The sequence below is a fragment of the Clarias gariepinus genome, chromosome 21 (assembly GCF_024256425.1).
Source record: "Clarias gariepinus isolate MV-2021 ecotype Netherlands chromosome 21, CGAR_prim_01v2, whole genome shotgun sequence".
In the NCBI taxonomy this organism is placed as follows: domain Eukaryota; kingdom Metazoa; phylum Chordata; class Actinopteri; order Siluriformes; family Clariidae; genus Clarias; species Clarias gariepinus.
In genome coordinates this window covers 23,327,839-23,349,150 of record NC_071120.1, presented here as the reverse complement: position 1 = coordinate 23,349,150, position 21,312 = coordinate 23,327,839, and the positions used below count along the sequence as shown (strand labels likewise).

The window sequence follows — 21,312 nt, the reverse complement described above, 5'->3', positions numbered from 1 at the left end:
ATTCGTTTATTATTAAACATTATTCTAATTTAGTGATGAACTCCAGACCTACATTTCCTTCTTCTCAGGTTTTTTTTTTTTTTTTTTAAATGACTAAATAATATGATTTTAAATGAAGAACTGAATAATAAACTTGGATCTTAGGTTTTGTTGTTGTTGTTTTATAATATACAGTAATATGCTTTTATGCATATTATATAAAAATATGATCTTGTGTGTTGTGTTGTGATCGCTCAGGTCACAACTCGATGCCGTGAATATAGACAAATGTAATGTTTCTCATTATGAAATCCAAAACAGTTTCTGGCTCAATTTCTGTCATTTTAAAAATAAATAAATTAATTAATTAAAAAATCTAATTAAGCGAGTGGAATATAAATGACCCCTAAAAGCCCCAGCTTGGAATAACAAACCGGTCATATGCAAATCCGAGAATTTTTACAGCTTCCAAACAAAACCGTTCGAAGCAATAATACACTAATCAACGCCGACTATTACCTGGTGATAATCTCGAGCTTGGAATAAACCTGTCAGCGCACATATTTGTCATCGTACTTCGTCTCGCTTAGGCAGAACACGCATATTTAATGCACTGGAGACAGAGTCAGGCACGGCTGCAGCTCTAAATGCGCTTCAGCGTTTCCCATTTAAATGCATGAAATATAGCGGCGGAGAGGTGTGAAGGGTAGAGTTGATAAAGTGCGCCTGCAGCAGAGAAATACGGAAACATTTTCGTCTTGACAAAGCACTACGCATTCTCTCGGTGACTGCGGATGGCGTAGTTGTTGCTGGGACGAGGCTGAGCTGGGAAAGCTTTTTGTGTTCGGTTGTAGGTTTGGAAATATATAGCTGTGACGGTGCTGTTCTGTACTACACAAGAAGTGTTCAAGTCAAACCAGGACTTTTGATTGTGCAGAATGATAGAGCACAGTTATGAAAGTAAAAAAAACTCTCTTTATTTCTTTATATAATCCCCTGCTACACTAATGCACTTCACAAGTGCTTGGAAAGTTTTCTCAAGAGTCAAGATCGAACTGCATGTTTCACATCTGAAACGCCGGCCTCCCAGGAACTCCTAACATATGAAGGTCAGGACTGGACGGGGAATGTAGCAATAACTCCCAGCCGAGTTCCTGTAATGTGCAAGACTTATGCGATTTATATATAAGATATAAGTATCAGACGTTCCACTCGCTGAATGTTCACGAGAACGACCGCAGTTAGCTTTAAGCCACTTCGACCGGGATCGTCATTCACGGACATGCAGCCTTATTTTAAAAAAGTTTGAACCGTTCGAATATTTTTTCGCAGCTCTCGTCACGGTACTGTATTTGAAATTCTGTAAATCAATTTTACGCCAGATTGACATATTCAAAGCGCAAGTTTCTGTATTTTGAAAAACTTCCCATCATTTTTCTCTGACACTGGAGACTCCTTCCCAAAAATTCCAATAATTAAAAATGCTTACGGTTTATTTTAGCCGTTTACAAAGAAAGTCCACTATACAAGACCCGACATGTTGCCATGGAAACAGTAACATTAATCAAAGCGCTTTGTATCGTCACCGCTGCTGTTATAGGAAAAGAATCAACAATCAATCAGTTAATTGTTAACGTAATTAGATTAGGTATCGAACAGCGCTGAAATATTAAACAGTGGAGCTGCTATGCGGATGTTTTTTTTTTAAATTATATTGTAACTACACGTGAAATTAAAGATCCAGATGATTAATTTTTAAACATTCCAAGAGTCCGAATGAGATTTTGGCTCCACTTTAAGCCGATGATAAAGGATGTGCTGTTCACTCGAGTTATTAGAAATATTTTTTGCAAGCCCCAGGATTAGAGTTTCCCAGTTTGAAGCAGAAAAGTGGAGATTTGTTGGAATGCTTTACTGCACACCATTTATACCTGTTTATAATATTCTTCTGTGTCTGCATATTTTCTCTGTGCACATTATTCATCAGAGTAAAAACAGGAACTATGAAAACCTCGACCAACTGTCCTATGACAACAAGCGAGGACCCAAGGTATATTTGCATGGTCAATGCACGCCGCCCAAGTTATCTGAACGTAGCAACTAGAAACCAGTCCAAAAAAAAAAAAGTAATTTTAAAGAAAAAAAAAAATCACCAACCAGATTCCAGAGATTCTTTACCCGCCAGCACGTCTATTTATGTTATTTTTTTTATGATTTCAATCGAGAATGGGTTATTTGTTTATTTATTTATTTGATTTTTATTTCAAATCGTATAATTTCAACAACAGAATCGCTCCCTTTTACCTCCCACTTTTTTATTTTTGTGTAAAGGAATTGCATGTACTGAAGCCAGCAAGATTTGCAAGTCTATTCTTTTGACACAGTGCGTGGAGATCTGGTCGTGTGGGACAGGCACAATCCAGATATTACTCCCACCTTTCTGCAGCATTTCTGCCTTTTTTTTTTTTTTTTTTTACTTTTGGGAAAGAAGCCACCATGACCACCCTGCTCCCTTTTCCTCCACCCGGTTTTTGCTTTCCGGTTGCATCAATCTTCTTTTCCCTCTTTCCCTAACATGCACGCTGTTCCTTGGAGTCTTGTTTCCCTTCAGTTTGCATGCGAAAGACAATGCAAAACTATTTTTTTCCTTCTTCAAGCTTACATTTTTTTATCTTTCAGTTTAATCAGATTGTCACGGAAACCTGGTTTTAATCCATTTTTTCCCGATTTCCTTCGAAAAAATGAGAAAAAATGTGAGAGAGAATATAAAAAAAAAAGAAAAAAAAAAGATGTGAGAACGCTGAACAGAGCATGGTTCAGGCTGGTGAAGCGTCAACGACTTGACTGATGTTGTGTCCTAATCCCAGGCAGAAAAAGTGCTCTTGTTCAGCCAAGACACAAATCTGACTGCACTGCTCCAGGAGGCCAAAGAGCTGGAGGCCAGAGTCATCATCCTGTCTGCCAGGTGAGACAATCCTCGCTTCCTAACACACCATCAACACTGTCTGAAAGCTTCATTAAAGAGTGTAGCTTAGATAACTACGTATATGCAGCTGAAAGGTGGAAGGTTTGCAGGAGAAAAAGATTCAAGGCATCCAAAATGTTAGATATTAAGAACTTGATTGGCCCAAACACAGAGCCCTGTGACCTCAACCCCATCGTGCACCTTTGGGATGAACTGGAATGGAGATTGCCAGCCAGGCCTTCTCGTCCAACATCAGTGCCTGACATCTTAAATGCTCTATGGAATAAATGAGCAGGAATTCCTACAGGAACACTCTAAACTAAAAAAAAAGAAGTGGAAGGTGTTATAGCTACAAAAGGGAGACCAATTGCATATTAAATCAGATAATTCTGCGTGCGATGTCTTTACAGGTATAGTGTACAGTATGTATAACTTATAATTATTAGATAGTCCCTGATGAGCGAGCCGAGATCAACAGTGACCTCCCTGAGATGGCAATAGAAAGAAACCTTGAGAGGAACCAGAGTCATCAGGGAACACTTCTTCATTTGGGTGAGAACAGATAGTAGGGATTGATCTGCAGTCATACTGTGTGTTAGAAGGCTGGAAGTTCGGTTCACCAGGCAGAAAAGTTGTTCATTAATTTAACAACACGAGCTTCTAGACTCGAAGTTTTGGGTTATTCAACTACGGTGAGCATTAAAACATCTCAGAATGAACTTTAAAGTGGATGAGCTACAATAGGTGAAGACAGCATCCAGTTCCAAGGACAAGACTCTGATGTTAGAGCGTAAGCAAAGCTAGATAGGCTAATTGGCTGCTTGGATAATTTTCTGAATGATCAGGTGTTTCTAAATAAAATTGGCCTGATGAGATGATTCCAATCATTGAGATGATTCCAAGGCTGCTTGGATGATAGAAAACAGGTTGGGGGACATGGACGATGTTAGAGGATTATTACAGTAGGTTATATTAGGTCCAGTGGCACGGCGGTTTAGTGGTTATCCCTGTCGCCTTGCACCTCTAGGGTCGGGTTTCGATTCCCACCTCAGGGTCTGTGTGTATGGAGTTTGCATGTTCTCCCTGTGCTTGGTGAGTTTCCTCCTGGTACTCTGGTTTTCTCCAATCCAAAGACATGCAGATTAGGCTAAATGACGTTCCTCAATTGCCCATAGTGTGTGAATGACAATCAGGCGTTGAGCTGGCAACCCGACCCCCAAGTAACAGCTTGATCGGAGGTATCCGTCACCCAATATTACATTTAAAGAAACGGCACATACATTTTGTTATTTACACAAGAATATTCACGTAAATTAAGCATTTCTGTCCTCTTAATTTTATCTTAATGATATGCAAATATTTGTACCACAGCTCTAAACTAAATACAGCACCAAGTTAATCAAAGTAACTGAATATATGTCATCATAATTGTATATTTCTTTCTATAATTTGTGTGCTTTAATGATTCTCAGTGCAACACTTGAAAATGCCAGCGCTTTGGCAGAGCGTAGACGCTTTCACACTACTACACAACACTTTTACCATCTGTGTTATTCAGTGATACCATCTGACATCCATTTTGGATCAGTAGGAGATTTTTTTTCTGTTGTTGCGCAAAATGTGACACTGCATGCGAGGAGCCGGCAGACTCCGTCATTTGTAGCTCAACCATCAGCTCGATAGAGCCTGGGCCGATGCCAGCAGTGAAAAAAAAAATGTCTCTGTCCATTTGCAGTGAGGACGAAGCAGCGGCTATTTACAAAGCGGCTCGCCAGCTCAACATGACCGGCTCTGGTTACGTGTGGCTGGTGGGAGAAAGAGAGATGTCTGGTAAAGCTCTAAGTGAAGCTCCAGATGGTATGTCCTTTCTCTCTGAACTCCAATCATCTCTTTAACTCATACTGTAGACTATGTACTGTAATTAGCTACACTGTGCAATCAACATCAGCAAAAACCAATGTGTGTGTGTGAGTGTGTGTGCTGTGTAATTAGACGTGTTTGAATGTTTAAACATGTGGATGTTTAAAGGTTTTAAACACCGTGCTCTTCTTCTCATTGTATTGTGCTCTCTGTCTAACGCTTGGTCTCATCTTTTAAGTGTGTGTCCTTTCTTTCCGTAGACTACAAACGATGCGATAGAGAGTTGTGACCATAATCCATAATGGTTTGAATGCTCGTGCGTTTTGTTGCGCTTTGTTTTGTTTGTAAGTGCCTCCGTCCGCATTGACGTGTGAATACCATGGTAAGCTACTGTACGTTCCTTACTGTCCCAAGCTTCTTCACATCAGTGTGCTCTTGTGATCTTCTTCACGCCTTTTTCGATCCTGTCTGCTTACCGAGCTTTCCGCCTATTCCATGAACATGACTCTAAAACTCTCTCGTATCGTATGGTCGATTGGGCAGGCTTGCTCGGCCTCCAGCTGATCAACGGCAAGAACGAGTCGGCGCACATCTACGACGCCGTGGCAGTGGTGGCCCAGTCCATCCAGGAGCTCTTTGAGAAGGAGAACATCACAGAGCCTCCTAAAGGCTGCGTGGGCAACACGAACATCTGGAAGACTGGCCCGCTCTTTAAACGGTGAGTCTCTCTCTCTCTCTATGTCTCGGTGCTGCCTCCGCCATCCATCTGCTCCCATACATTTTCATGCATGCATACTGTAGCACTGCTCCAGCTGAAATCGCTGACAGCTTTCGCACTGCACATATTGAAATAAGCAAGTGCCTTAGCAGACGCATGAAAAATCAGGATCCGAACATTTATTTGTGCAAACACCTTGAAGGGATATAATATGTTTAAATGACTTGCTGGTTGTGATGCAAGGAGGATTCGAGACCGAAATTAGATTTCAACCCAGTATAGATTAAATTACACTAGGGAATGTTGTGTTTTTCTTTAAAATATATATTTTTGGTAAAAAAAAACAAAAAGAAAAGAAACATTACACAGGACATGATCATGCAGTAAAAACTCATAAGTAGTAACTTTTACTGATAATGATGCAAGGGTTAACGATTACCTTTATGGGTGCAGAAGAGGTTTATTAAATATGAAGTTTGGGTGGTGGCATGATGGCATAGGGGTTAGCACTGAAGCCTCACCCCTCCAAGGTCAAAGGTTCGATTTCCACATTTGGGTCTGTGTGCATGGAGTTTCTCCATCTGCTTAATGGGTTAATTCAAATGAGGCATGCCATCCAAATGATTGGTGTTTCCAAATTGCCTGTATGGTGCACTGACACCGTGCACCTTCAGGGTCGGTGTTCAATTCCCATTTCAGATCTGTGTGTATAGAGTTTGCATGTTCTCCCCATGTTTGGTGGGTTTCCTCCCGGTACTCCGGTTTCCTCCCACGGTCCAAAAACGTGAGGATTAGGTTAATCTGTGTTCCCATAATGGCGCGTAGATTGTGAAAGAGTGTGTGAGTGTTGACCGGATGTCCTAATGTGCCCTGCGATGGATTGGCACCCTGTCCAGGGTGTACCTCGCCTAGTTTCCTAAGATACAGGTGACTCTGTACAGATAAATGGTATAGAGAATGAATAAGTGATACTAGAAGGGTTGAAAAGTTTTGGAGAACAGGAGGGTTCGACCAGAAGACTCGGTTGGTTCAAGTGGGCATCTATAAGGGCTTGCAAGTACGCCTTAACCAATAGCGTTTGAGATGCACAAAGAATACCTTTACGTTATTACATTTCCATTTCAATTATTTATCCAGAGCTAACTAAGTACCATTAATCAAATACTGTTGGGAAGTTTTTATTATTATTTTTATTATCCCAACCGCCTACTACCTATTTAACTTCAGTCCATTTTTTTCTCCTACATTATCGAGGCTACTGAGTTCAACCAGCTCTCCAGCATGCTTTCTAAACACAAAGTGCAAAAGTCTTTAAAGTTAAAATACCATGCTACCAAAGTAATAAAATTTGTTCTATATTTAGTGCGGCATCGTTTGTCTTAAAAACTGCATCAGTGCTCTCGCGTACACGTTTTTTATTTATGAAGAATTAAAGCTCTACAGTAGGTCGTTCCAGGCATCGCCGAGTTGAGGACGTGCCACGGTTCCTCTGCAGAGTTTGGCTCTCGTCTTGTATCTCTGCAGGTAAAAAAAGAAAAAAAAAAAAAGAAAAGCCCAGAACAGAAACAGCTTCCGTGTGGAGGAAATCTCAGCTCTGTGGAGGACAGACCATCTGTTGTGAAGCATGTTGTTCTTAAATCTACAGGCAATTCTTTATAGACGGAAAGTGTTGATTTGCTCAGTTTAATGCCGCAGAGGGTATAAATTAAGAATGGTGCAAATATTTTTATTTTATTTTATGGTACTTGTATGTAAACACTGGGAATATACAGTAATACTGTATATCAGCCTCATACACAAATCTGGCATGCTTGAGCTCTTGACATTCAGGGGCGGTTCGCTGTCTAGCTATTTGATAGATATTGCATTTCAGCCCACCTATCTAATATCACACCCACATTCAATGAGTAGATCTATTCAGTTCATCTTTTTCAAGGTGCGTTGTAAGAGTGAGCCCTCCCCCCCCCCCCCCCCCATCTCTATCGTGCATCCACCCTTAGTATCATTCTTCACTGTCATGCATGTGGAGATAGGGGTTGATGCAATCTCTCTCTCATCCCCCTTCAATCCGCCAGAGTACTGATGTCATCCAAGTATCCAGATGGTCTCACAGGCCGCGTGGAGTTTAACGATGACGGAGACAGGAGGTTCGCCCACTACAGCATCCTCAACTACCAGAAGACCCGGTTGGTCCAAGTGGGCGTCTATAACGGCTCGCAAGTACGGCTTAACCAATAGCGTTTGAGATGCACAAAGAATACATTTACATACATAATTACATTTCCATTTCAATTACTTAGAAAAGTGCTTTGAAGTTTACATCATTGGATAGAGCCTTACACTGGTTACTAAGGTTACTAACCAAGTACCATCAATCAAACATGGTTGAGAAGGTTTTTTTTTTTTTTTTTTTTTTTTTGGTGTATTAACCCAAATATCTAAGTAATAACTGGTTTGAAAATCTCAATGTTGGGTGTTTGGTGGGCTTGCAGGTCATGATGAACACACAAAGGAAGATCATATGGCCAGGAGGAGACACCGAGAAACCAAGAGGCTATCAAATGTCAACAAGATTGAAGGTATTGATTGTTTTTCACTTCATTACTGGCATTTAGTTTTTTGTTCGCCTATGATGTAATTAATAACCCTTGGTGTCATTAAAGATCGTCACCATCCATCAAGAGCCGTTTGTGTACGTGAAACCGACGCTGCGAGACGGGACGTGTAAAGAGGAATACACTGTGAATGGAGTCCTGATCAAAAAAGTGATATGCACCGGGCCCAACGAGACGATTCCTGGTACAGTAATACAGTAAAAGATTAGATGGAGTGCAAAAGTTTACATCCTCTTATAATAACTTGTTGGAATGTGGCTGGGAATCAAGAAAGTTGTCTGGGTGGGAAGGACCCTTTTGGATGCAGCATTTCAACAATTCATGCAAAGTAGTAAAAATTTCCATATTCATGTGTAAACTATTTTGTGGATGGGGATGCACAAATTTTTGCACTTAATACCTAATACAGTATGTACATTTTTCAGGATGTATGTGTACCTGATCGTTTGCCGTTCCTTCAGGTCGCCCCATAGTGCCTCAGTGCTGCTATGGTTTTTGCATCGACCTCTTGATCAAGCTCGCCATGACGATGAACTTCACCTATGAAGTGCACCTAGTGGCTGATGGCAAATTTGGCACCCAGGAGCGTGTAAGTTATACCCCCCGAGCATTTTATCGATTTACTCCGTCCCCTAATCTCCCATTCGTCTTTTAACAAGGTCACCCTCCTGAGAGCCGTAAAAAAAAACCCTCTCTTGGCATTTACAGTTTGCAGAGTCATTGCTCACAGGTGTAATTACAAACAGCGCCAGGAACATTTCAAGCAGGACATATTGTGAGCGGACTCTGATTTCCTCTGTGCTATTAGGTCAATAACAGCAATAAGAAGGAGTGGAACGGCATGATGGGGGAGCTGCTGGGTGGCCTGGCAGATATGATTGTGGCTCCGCTTACCATCAATAACGAAAGAGCCCAGTACATCGAGTTCTCTAAACCGTTTAAGTACCAAGGCCTCACCATCCTTGTCAAAAAGGTACTTCTGACTTATTCATGTTTATACATATATATATATATGTTTAGGAAATATGGATGATGCAACTTTCTTTTGAGGATGAGACGTGTGGAATATTTAAAAAATATTTAATGGAGAATTTTCCTAGCGTATGCAGGATGACTCACTAAAAAAAAATATATTTTTTTTTTAAGGTCTATATATAAAACGATGGAGAGTCAAAAATTATCCGCACTATGGCTGTGGAATTTGATTTATTTCAGTTTTAAGTAACTTAGTCCGTCATTCCCAAAAATGTTCTAGGCTGAGCTGTGAGCCACGAATGCACCGCTGTCTCCACTTCTTCATCAGAAGTGAATCGTCATCCTCGACAGTGTGGGAAGAAGTGTGCGGACGTACATCGTCCTGCAAGATCACAGCGCCCTTGGATATCAGTCCTCCGTGTTTAATCTGTGATTATTTTCAATAAGCATCCCATTTTAACGAGCACTGTTGATCGCTGAACCGTTTTTCTGATAATGTTCCAATACTGGCCCTTGAGAATCCCAGGAAACTGTAAGGGTTGATTCATTTTCCAGCTGATGGTTGACGCTTGAATCCGTGTCTCATCACCAGGAATGATTCTCTTTAAGAAAGTTTCACCTTCCTTCGAGTCATTCCGTGAGTTGTTTCGGTACCAGGTACATCAGCTACTCTTCTTTCGTCCAAGGCGGCACCACAGTTACAACTGGACTGGTGTAACACAGCAGTAACTGGGGAGACAGTAGCAACCTTGAACTGAAAAAAAGTGCTGATAAGACCAAGTGCAGCCAACAGAAGTTTTAACATGACCAGAACGCGGAGAGTTTTTGACTCACCCTCATTAATAAGTGTAGTTATATTGAGCTGTAGCTATTTTTAGATTAATTTTCTTAATATTTGTTCGGAAACACACGCAGCTCCAGTATAATCGCTAGGAAAGCAGTTTGCAATATATTTTACCTTAATATTCCATATACAGTATGTCAGTGTGAGAAAATGCTATGGGCTTTCCCTAGTCATGCATGCTATAAAGTGCGAACAGTAATGCGAAGATTAAAACTGAGTCACACAATGTTGAGTTTCATATATAGCCAGAGGAGGAAATGTAATTAAACAAGAGGAACTGTAAAACATTCCAGCGCAGGATTCTAGGACTGCTCTCAGAGGAATTTGTGGTGGAAATAATTCCATTTCAATGAACGTTCTCTAAAGAAAGTTTAAATAAAACCTAGAAGATCTAGCAATCACTGAAACACATGAAGCAAACTGAGGAGTATGGATACCGGTGTAAATAAGACTGGAGTGTACAGTATGTGAGATCAGTTAGTATGTAAGGTGCTGGAGGGAATGAAATAGGAATTGGCTGATGGATATGGAATCTCAGTGTTGGAGTTCCTGGAAGGTGTATTGGTCTTTCGGCTGCTTCCATCGAGGTCTTGCCTCTGGTGTAAAATCGAGGTTTTACACCAGATCCTGTTCCTCTCACAAACCCTCCCATTTCATTCGGGCTTGGAACCTGCTGGGATTTGGTTATTGGGTGGGAATTGAACCCGGGCCTTCCACAAACCTTCCACTGAGCCTTTCTGCCTTGTTGAGTTTACGTCTCAAAATACTGTTTATTTTTGCAAGAGCAGACCTACAGTGATTTATCAAAGCCAGTAATAATTATCGACTTTGACACTGAATGTGCGATTTATTATTTCGTGAGCACATTAATATGATGTTATAGGAAAGAATATAAAACAACATGAAGCCACCAGCCAAAATGAGTTGTGCGAAGTCTGCACTTTCAAGTCACAGTCGGCATTCTCTGCTGAGCTGTCCGGAGTTTATGTCTGACTTGTACATCGAGTTAAGAACAAGTTAGAGTAATGAAAATAAAAATTAATGAATGGATCAATTATGCATCCACAGTTTGCCACCTTCACTGTAAAATTGCTCATGATCTCTGGGTGGCATGGATAGATGGCATCCCTCACTCTGCCCTGCCCTGTACAGCCACACGAGGCAAACATGGGTTGCAGGTCACAAAGAAAGCATGTGTTAGCCTTTACCCTCACTAGTTGGTAGCTGTTATACTATATGATGGGGCAGAACTAGTTGGTGGGAAATCATTGGGGGACAACCTACAGTAAGACAAACCAGCGCCAAATTATCAAATTCCTGTCAATTTTTTACTAGGTTTGTAGATATAAATAACAATTTACCTACTAAGTAATGCAATGCATTAAACTAGGTGCCAGTCAGTTTCACTTAAACTTCACCAGAAACCGGTACGTAAAAATGTAATTAATTCTACCACAAACCCCTCTGAGAGCAGTCCTAGAAATCTGCCCAGAAACATTATAATACACTGCCTCCTGTTTAATTACATTTCCTCATTTGGCTATATTTGAAACTGAATCTTTCCTTTTCCGACTTTGTTTAGTTCTAAGGAGTCTAATAATACACTTACAGAACATGTTGGATGCTCCGTATGGTGGCAGGCTTGCCCGTGTGGGCGGTGTGTATTTGGGCTGTGAGTAATGCCATGTTGTTTGAATGCAGGAAATACCTCGCAGTACCCTGGACTCGTTCATGCAGCCCTTTCAGAGCACTCTGTGGTTACTGGTGGGTCTTTCGGTCCATGTTGTGGCGGTGATGCTCTACCTATTAGACCGTTTCAGGTAAAAGAAGCTTGGTATTTATCAGATCGGTTCAACTTGTATATGGTCACCTGATCATCAGACCTACACAGTTGCCACAAAGTTCAAAGCATACAATTTGTACACTGTAGGACGTCTTCGAATGCTGTCGGCTTAGACCCAGGTGCCAGAGCCATAGACCTGTTCGGCATGACAGTGCTCCTGTGCACAAAGTGAGGGCCTTAAGGACACCCTTACTAAGATGGGTTCTGGAGAACCTTAAGTGGCCTGCACAAGCTCTGACCTACTGAACACCTTTATGATCAATCAAAATGCACGCCATTTTTTCTCACCTATCATCAATACCTAACCTTAGCTCTTTTTTACCTGAAAGGGCACAAATGCCGACAGCCACATTCCAACGTCTAGTAGAGAAGATTGTTATAGAGATCAAGGAGATTACAGACCAACTCCAGATTAACGGTCATGGGTATGGAATGTGATGTTCACATATGGGTGTGACAGTCAGGTGTCCACATACTTTATCTAGATATCTATGCATAACAACACCAGTTGTTGAATTGAGATGTGCTTTGCTCTGCAGCCCATTTGGAAGGTTTAAAGTAAATAGTGAAGAGGAAGAAGAGGACGCCCTCACCTTATCCTCTGCCATGTGGTTCTCTTGGGGGGTACTTCTGAACTCCGGTATTGGAGAAGGTATCTGACAGCAAACAGAATAACTCACTTCATTTGTCTCCTAAGAATGCATTCAACATACGATTGATTGATTGATTGATTGATTGATTGATTGATTGATTGGTTGGTTGATTGATTGATTGATTTTTAGCATGCATGTCTCCTCACTGCTTTCATCTCTTCCCCCTACCCCAGGTGCCCCACGGAGCTTTTCGGCGAGGATTTTAGGTATGGTGTGGGCTGGTTTTGCTATGATCATAGTTGCATCTTATACTGCCAATTTGGCTGCCTTCCTAGTGTTGGATCGGCCTGAGGAGCGCATTACCGGCATCAATGATCCTAGGGTGAGATCATGGAGCATGGAGAAGCCTTGCATGTCATGAAACTACACAGAAAACAGACACAACATTTACACTCCCTATGAATTAGGACAAGTTATCAACTCGGTCAAGGACTCGACAAACCTCTCACGTTTGTAGCATATTTTTAGACGCCTTTCTCTCACCAAGGGAAACCGCTAACCTACCTCCTCTACCTACTGACATAACATTTATTCATTGCATAGAAAAGCGGTCCTCAGACTATTTGCAGACCCAGTTTAGTAGAAAGAGAATACACGATCGTAGTACATGAGGACGATCTGTTGAAATACTGTATGAGTTAACGTGAATCATAAGGAGCCATTGGATCCTTATATAGCGTAAGTTTGCACAGTTACAAAAGGGTCTCATTAAGGACTGGTGCAATTTACATACTTTTAAATTTTATTAAATTTCATTGATTTTATAAGTAATCTTAAAAAAATTTATTATACAATTATTTTTGTGACTTTTTTTTACTTACGGTTTGTTTCCCTTTTACACAATTTTCCTCTGATTCATTTATTTAAATATATTTTTTATTTTTAAGTTTTTTTCTGTGACATTTTTACATCATGTCTATGACGTTATATAGGTTTTCTTAAGTTTACATTTTGAGTTAACATGCTAGAATGTAATAACATGGGTTTCCTCTGGACACGGTCATGACAAAGACATGCCGATTAGGTTCATTGGCATTCCAAATTGCCTGTAGTGTGTGAATGAGTGTGCGAGTGTGTGTACTGTATGTGTTTGTGCCCTGTGATGGAGTGACAGTCTGTCCAGGGTGTACTTTGCCTCGTGCCCTAAGTCTTCTGAGATAGCCTCCAGGCCCCCTACAACCCTGTATACAGGATAAAGTGGTATAGACCATGAGTGAGTGAGTGAGTGTGTGCGTAAATTGAAACCAGTTACACAATGTTACAGCATTTCGCAGGCTGGTTCCAGCATCAAATTTATGCTTAATTTCATACGGTATTGACAGATGATGACATTAGCGTAGCGTCATTTTACACCCAATTCAATTCAAATGAGCAGGTAATAAAAACGCGGGCCCCCCTGGTTATTTGACAAATCAGATTACTAGGCATACTGAGGATTCTCTACAGTAAGACAAATCAGGGTTGGTACTGAATGTTAGTAGATCATGTTGCTTGCTTTCGGTGATGTGGATTCTGCACGCTTTGTCGGACCCCCTTATCTTGTTTTAAGTTATTCACTTGAAGAAATACACATACAGCAATTGAATGAGATTGGGTTAATGGATCGCGGGGGACGGAGCTGAGGCCAACACTTTGTTTTATGCTGTTGTGTTACAGCTGCGAAACCCATCAGATAAATTCATCTACGCCACGGTGAAGCAGAGCTCTGTGGACATTTACTTCCGGCGCCAAGTTGAGCTGAGCACTATGTACCGCCACATGGAAAAGCACAACTACGAGAGCGCCGCTGAGGCCATCCAGGCTGTGCGAGACGGGTCAGTAAAATATCCAGCTCAGCCATTTGTGGTGTTGTCCCTGCCTTGACATAGAGTACGATAATAAAGATCAAAAAGTATATGATGAAAAGTGATGGAACAGAAAAGCGTTCACCATGTTGTGAAGGAATGCATACAGTACATCTGTGGCCAGAAGTTCAAGGGAACAAAGTTGGCTGTGTGATCTGCGTAGGAGGGATGGTAAAACACTCTCCGAATGATCCTGGCCAACCGTGGGCGTCTTTGAACTCATCGATATGGAACAGTGCAATTAGCACTTTCTCCTGTCCAAGTGTGTTTGACTACATCGTGATGCAGCATGAGCAACTGTTTGACAAAGATGCAATGCCAGACCTGCACATGTTTTGAAGGAAGCATGTGTTAGCCCTCACCCTCCTTTGGTGGTACCTGCCAAGTAATAAGGCAGTTGTTTTTGCTGTGGGAATAACAGCTGCCTTATCACTTGGAAAAGGTATAGGAGTGAGTAAGTAAGTACTCGAAGTATTGATGTAAGTCTGTTGTTGAACAGACTTGAAGGAACTTAAGGTGGTAACTGTAACTCCTTCATGCACCCAAAATTGATTTATTTCCTGCCATCTTTCTTATACTGAAATGTTTTGTTCCTTACAAGTCAAGTGGGTTTTTATTGTCATTTCTCTATGCATCTTGGAATAAAATGCTGTTTCTCCAGAACAATGATGCAACCCAACATTCTTCCAAATAATTCCATTTTCACACACTTTACGTACTTTTGACGACAAAGTAACATGGAAAAACCCAACAATAAATGCCTTCCTGCTAATAGTGATTTCTGACTCAAACCAACACTAACACAACGTTCCTCTTCTTACTTTAGCAAACTCCATGCTTTTATTTGGGATTCAGCAGTGTTAGAATTTGAGGCCTCGCAAAAGTGCGACTTGGTCACCACAGGGGAGTTGTTCTTCCGATCGGGCTTCGGCATCGGCATGCGCAAAGACAGTCCATGGAAGCAGAATGTCTCCTTGGCCATTCTCAGGTGATGCCTTTATAATGCATCAGATCAGTCATATTGGATTTTCTTTCCATTTCCTTCTTTTGTCTTTTGATCTAATGTAAACCTGAATCTACAGCTCTCATGAGAATGGGTTCATGGAGGACCTGGATAAAACTTGGGTGAGATACCAGGAGTGTGACTCCAGGAGCAACGCCCCAGCCACTCTCACATTTGAGAATATGGCAGGTATGAATAGTCTTTCTTTATTAAAATGGGAATTTTAAGGTGTAAGCTTGCAGATCCATGTTGAAATATTGCAACATTTATTTTGCAGGCGTGTTTATGCTCGTGGCTGGCGGTATCGTCGCCGGGATCTTCCTCATCTTCATCGAGATAGCGTACAAGAGACACAAAGATGCTCGCAGGAAGCAGATGCAGTTGGCCTTTGCAGCGGTTAATGTCTGGAGGAAGAACCTGCAGGTACGGCACTCCCTTTTTTCCTCCTCTTTCCTGCAGAATAAGAGTCTGCATGCGTCTCTAGATGGCTGCCTACTGCTGTTACCTGCTATGTTGCGTTTTGACACAATGCCAATAATTTGTTGATTTCCTCCAGCTTTGAGTTAGAGCTTAATTTAAGCATAATTTTGAGGTATTGCTTAAACCGTGCAGCTTTGTTAGGAAGCGTGTTGCACTTATAGTATTTAACACCAACTGTGTAAGTATTAATGCATGTAAGCTTAATTTGCATGGTGATTAATTAAGTTATTTATGTGCACTGCATTTAGAATAATAAATAAGAAGTAGGTATAGTTAAGGTAGTGAAAAATCAGGGGTTAAATAGGATGTAAACACAATGTAGTAGCATCACTGGTTTATTAAAAAATAAAGTTAATTCATCTACTAAAATTTTACGGAACACATTGATGAAATATGTGTAACTATTTGATCTGATAAATCACCTTCCGACTTTTTTCAGGACTATATATTAGGGTTGACCCAAATTAATCAAACACAAAAAGGTATTTATACCTTTTTACCCCTTACATCAGTGCATGTAAGCAATGATTTTTTTTCCAACCCTACAGTATGTAAGGCAATTTAAGTATAAACCACAAGCAATTTAGAATCCATCTAAACACTGATAAATAACCATAAAACACCGCCATGTGGTTTTAATTGTGTTTTATATCTATAATGCCAGCGATTACTATAGGACGATTCTTGCGATTCTTGTTGCATCAACATGAACACCCTTAAGTACTTCTGTAATTTTTGTACAACTACTGAAATGGATATGAACCTTAAAGCTATAGTATTTGGGGGTGCTTATATTTTGGGCCAAATTATTTTCGAGAGAAAAGCTAAAAGTAAAAAAAAGAAGTTCAAATAAGTGTAAATTTTGTTTAATTATGTAATTATTTAACATGATAATTATTTATTTTAGTAATTAAATAAATTCATTTATTCCTAATATAATTTATTTACAATAAAAAAAAATCTTCATTTGTGTTCGTGTACGCAGGGCGCCGGACAAACGAGTGTCTATGTAGATATATAAATTTTTGAAAAGCATGTGATTTGAGGCTAAGCTCTAATTCGATTTTTTCAAATCATCCTTGGGACGCAGCGCCCGAACCCTTCCATTTTTGTTCTTAACGAATCAAAATTGTTTTTAAATATTTGGTCTCATGTGATTGGACCATTCTTAACAAGTCTTATTAACAGTCAGCAGGAAGCCAGCTAACCTAAACTTGCTAAACTAACCTTTCTCAAGGCGATCGGACGAAGAAAGAAAAAAAGTTGAAGAGCTTGTATCAGATCGACCTGATCTTCTAATTCAGCAGCAGTCAAGTGATCGCGGCCGAGCTTACACTCTGTGCTTTTCTCAGCACTTACTATGGCTATTTACAGGCGATTATTAAAGGTTTCATTTCATTTCAATTTGTTTGTGCCAACCCCCCCCCCAAAAAAAAACATTGTTAAACACTGTTCTGTCAGCGGGATCGCTAGCATTGTAACTGGCTAGCCTATTTAAAACTGCCAGAAAAAAGGTAACAGATAGACTTCATAAAAAAGTGGTTTGTATTTATTTCTGAGGGCAATTGTTTTCTATATTTTAATTTTTTTATATTAAAATTTTTCTAAAGCTAGGAGGCCTTTTAGCCATTTAGCTAGAGGTCTAGTGCTTATTGTGGTCAAATTGCATAATGCAGCAAAGTTAATTGTGTAGCTAGTTATAGTAGCTTTATAGCTAGCTATAGAAGTGTACAGTAGACATAGTTGTGTAGCTAGCTATAGTAGCTTTATAGCTAGCTATAGTAGTGTATAGGAGATATAGTTGTTGTTATAACTATATCACTTATACAACTATATCACTTATACAACTATATCGCTTTAGAGCTAGCTTTAGTATCGTAGCTAGCTATAGTCGCTTTATAGCTAGCTATAGTAGTGTATAGTAGATATAGTTGTATAGCTAGCTATAGTAGCTTTATAACTGATAATCAGATTGTTAACTTAAGGGTCAAAGTGTAAGTAAGACATTTTTGGACAGAGATTTGACTGTTAAATATTTAAATTTAAATATATAAAAGCTTTATATATATTTATATATATATATAGGAAGGAGGAATATTGGCAAATGTTATTTAGCCAAATTATGATTTAAGAATTAGAAATATTACAAATTTGTTTAATATTTATATATCATATTATAAAACTAATTAAGCGACATTGTTGGCATTATAGTGAAGAATGGCTTTCACCTACACCTTTCTAAATCCCAGTTTAACCCCTGATGTTAAAAAACAAGAACTATATCAGCACAAATTATTTTAAATGAATAGAGTGTGAGTGTCAGTAAAATGAGTGATTCACTGCAAATTCATGCTTAGGATCCATTCCTTCTCTGTCTTCCACTGTGGGCATCATGAGGAAGAAGCTCCTTCATGCACGCCTACTAAACTACCACTAAGCAAAGCAGTGTGCACGCACACTCACTACACTCACACACACACACACACACACACACACACACAAATGGCACGCACAGTATGGTAGACTGAGGCAGATGCACGCTGGGCAGCTGAAAGGCCATGCTAGCTGAATATCTCAGTGGGGTTTCAACAGGAATCAGAGACTTGTCCTGCATGTGTTCAGATCACTGTTCCTTCACTCCTGGCCTCTGGCTCTGTACATGCTGAGTCATGGCGTCCTCAACACCAAAAAGCTGGTGCGAAACAGCATGGCCTGCCCTTCTCAGACGACAAAGCCCAGCTGTGGTACTGTAGAGGTCCAACAGTGTTCGGATTTAGTGCACCACCGCATGAGCCGGCTGAATCCTAAATGCTGCAAAAAGCATAAATATTACATGGAACGTATTTAAAATGATGCAGAACCGGCAAATACAGCTCGTTTTGTTTTTGTAGTATAGTATTTTTATAGACATACAAATCTAGGAAGAATCAAAGAGCCCATTTGTGCTCATGAATATACATGGATTTGCAAATGAGGTATCAAGAACATGAATAGATATGAAAACTGAGTCTTTATCAGGATCTGAATTGTTTATTTTTTTTTTTTAGATTTTTAAATCAGCATCGAAACTTTCTAAAATCTACATTTATCAAAGCACATCACAAATGTTAGGCAATTTAACTAGCTAATTATATTTAAAAGAAGCAGTTAATCATAAAGAAAGCAGGCGTTCAGAACTATTCTGTTGATCTAGAACTTGTTTTTTATTCATTATCCATGAGGCATAGTTTAAAAATATACAGTATATACTGTAGCAACTGTTTTCTCTCAAGATCATTTAGACATAAATATTAAGAAGTTTGTACTTGATTATCTTCCTCATGACATAGTTGGGCCTAAAGGTTATTTGCGCCTACCAGAGACATTATGGTCCTTCTGCCTACACATTCTACCCACATGGAGACACAGGGCCTGCACTGGTGAGGGTGTATAATTGGACCGCTGTTGGTCTGCAAAGAAATCAGGATTTAATTGTTTCTTTTCCCTTTGTGTTTTATGAGCTAAAGGAAAAAGACAACAAAACCAGCAAATAAGACAGTATGTGGATTCTCATAAACACAATGTTATCTGCACATGAGATGAAACACATGTGGTATCTTTTGGGGGGTTTTCAAAGGGAAAAAAAATCTTCCCTCAAAAGCTAAAAGTGTAAAACTCATCCCATGGTGCAATATGAAACATCACACCTTACTCACTCACTCACTCACTCACTCACACCTTGGCTTTCTGAATCCACGACTGCTCTGATCTGCCCCTGGCATTTTCACTTCAAAAAGCGAATACCAAGTGCAGATCGACAACCCATGCACTCCATGAGTCGGCTCTCCGCCGCTGAGACGCTGGCTCATCAGAGGGGTTTCAAACGCAGAAGATGAAAGCCTGAATACATCCATGCTTTCTCCAAGTTCTTCCACTGACCTAATGAAAAAAAAAAAAAAAAGTTGAAATGTCATCTTGGTGCACTGTGATGAATTGTGATTAAAAAAAAAATCCTGTCTCTTTCTGCTTGTAAAAAAAAAAAAGAAATGATAGAAAATAGTATGACCCTTTCAACTCCAACAAAAACCTGCTCAGACTGTTATTTTATTCTACATATTTTGTAATAAAATGCTCTTTATTCTACAGGCTTGACACTGTTTGCTTAATAGAGGTTCCTATAATTGGTTATGTAATCCTGTGCAGATAATAATGATGACAAGAATGCTAGAAACGGAGTGCAAGTACAAGGAGATGTCCAGTAGGCTCAGGGGTCAGGGTCCATAGGCTTCAAAACAAGGACGGTACCGGACAAGGTCAACTGTCATATCATTCATTTCGCATTTCCTTTCGGTTCCATGTACCGCATGTCCTCTGGTTGAAGTCACTCCCCCCTCCTCCCTGATATTATCCTACCCTCCTCTTATGAGCCCTTACACCCTCTTTATAAGCCCTCCTGGCTATTATACTCAACCCCCGGGTATAATGCAACGGGACCGTCTTAAGTTTCATTTTCGATTCTGTTCTTCTCAATTGGTTGTCCATTTAGTCCCAATCCCCTCTCACCCTCCTCTCCATGAAAGAACCACTCCTACCTTTACAAAAACAAGAAACCGCTTATTTCTGTCTTTATTACTTCTCATTTTGCTCATTTGCTTCGCTAATGCTTTTTGCTTTCCATTGCTAAGAACTAACTGGGGAGGGCTCTAATTTTGAATCATGCCATCCTCAGGAGTGGTCGTTCCCCATCGAGAGCCTGAGGATTGTATGGTACGAGTAGAATTTTAAGTATTAATATAGTGCTTATAAGTCCTTTTTTTGCTCTGTAGAAGCCTGAGGCTGCATGAAAGCACTATGTCAGGATAGAAATGCTAAGTGCACAGGAAAGGCCATGATTCTTCTTCCACCATGGCGGTTAAGTAAATAATAAACCCTTAGCTGTATTAGTATTAGGTGAGTAGTATTAATAGGATAATCGTAGTAGTAGTAGATTGGACTCAAATAATTGTTCTACATATACTGTATATTTATTTTAGGATAGGAAAAGTGGTAGAGCAGAGCCCGACCCCAAAAAGAAAGCCTCTTTTAGGTCCATCAGTACCAACCTGGCCTCCAACATCAAGAGACGTAGGTCCTCCAAAGACACGGTAAGAAGATGAAGAAATAACACCCTGCCCTGTACTTCTTAACCATTTATGATGCTATCTATCTATCTATCTATCTATCTATCTATCTATCTATTTATCTATCTATCTATCCTGTTCCTTCTTCTCTCGCTCCCTCTCTTCCTGTCACCTCCTCCATCCCCTTTCGCAAAAACAACAACAACAAAAAACCCCCGACCGTTCTCATCTCAGACTCTCTCTCTCCACCCCTCACACATGGAGTTACGGTCATGGCCACATGTCTGTCAGTCAGCCATCAGTGCTCCATCCAGACATTTCTTTGGGAAAGCCCAATCAGGGAAGGTAGTGAGCATAGGGGGTATACGAGTTTTACGGGTTGTGGGTTATGACCTCATAGGTTAGTCCCTCCTACTGTACAGGAAGTTAAGCTA

The 21,312-nt window shown here is 40.2% G+C and overlaps 1 protein-coding gene across 3 annotated transcripts in view; it reads left to right on the top strand.

The window, feature by feature from the left end:
• Positions 1-21,312, top strand: part of grin1b (glutamate receptor, ionotropic, N-methyl D-aspartate 1b) — a 35,908-nt gene that overhangs the window by 8,186 nt on the left and 6,410 nt on the right. Inside the window, exons 4-20 of one of the 3 annotated variants that reach the window (XM_053481639.1) lie at positions 1,967-2,029; positions 2,847-2,944; positions 4,680-4,801; positions 5,348-5,522; positions 7,598-7,742; positions 8,015-8,101; positions 8,186-8,321; positions 8,599-8,726; positions 8,946-9,110; positions 11,658-11,776; positions 12,339-12,451; positions 12,626-12,774; positions 14,109-14,266; positions 15,123-15,284; positions 15,379-15,488; positions 15,577-15,722; positions 20,792-20,902. In XM_053481639.1, coding sequence (XP_053337614.1) covers positions 1,967-2,029; positions 2,847-2,944; positions 4,680-4,801; positions 5,348-5,522; positions 7,598-7,742; positions 8,015-8,101; positions 8,186-8,321; positions 8,599-8,726; positions 8,946-9,110; positions 11,658-11,776; positions 12,339-12,451; positions 12,626-12,774; positions 14,109-14,266; positions 15,123-15,284; positions 15,379-15,488; positions 15,577-15,722; positions 20,792-20,902 — 2,187 coding nt within the window. The remainder of the gene's footprint in view (positions 1-1,966; positions 2,030-2,846; positions 2,945-4,679; positions 4,802-5,347; positions 5,523-7,597; positions 7,743-8,014; positions 8,102-8,185; positions 8,322-8,598; positions 8,727-8,945; positions 9,111-11,657; positions 11,777-12,338; positions 12,452-12,625; positions 12,775-14,108; positions 14,267-15,122; positions 15,285-15,378; positions 15,489-15,576; positions 15,723-20,791; positions 20,903-21,312) is intronic. The other 2 variants (XM_053481637.1, XM_053481638.1) reach the window with 2 other exon arrangements.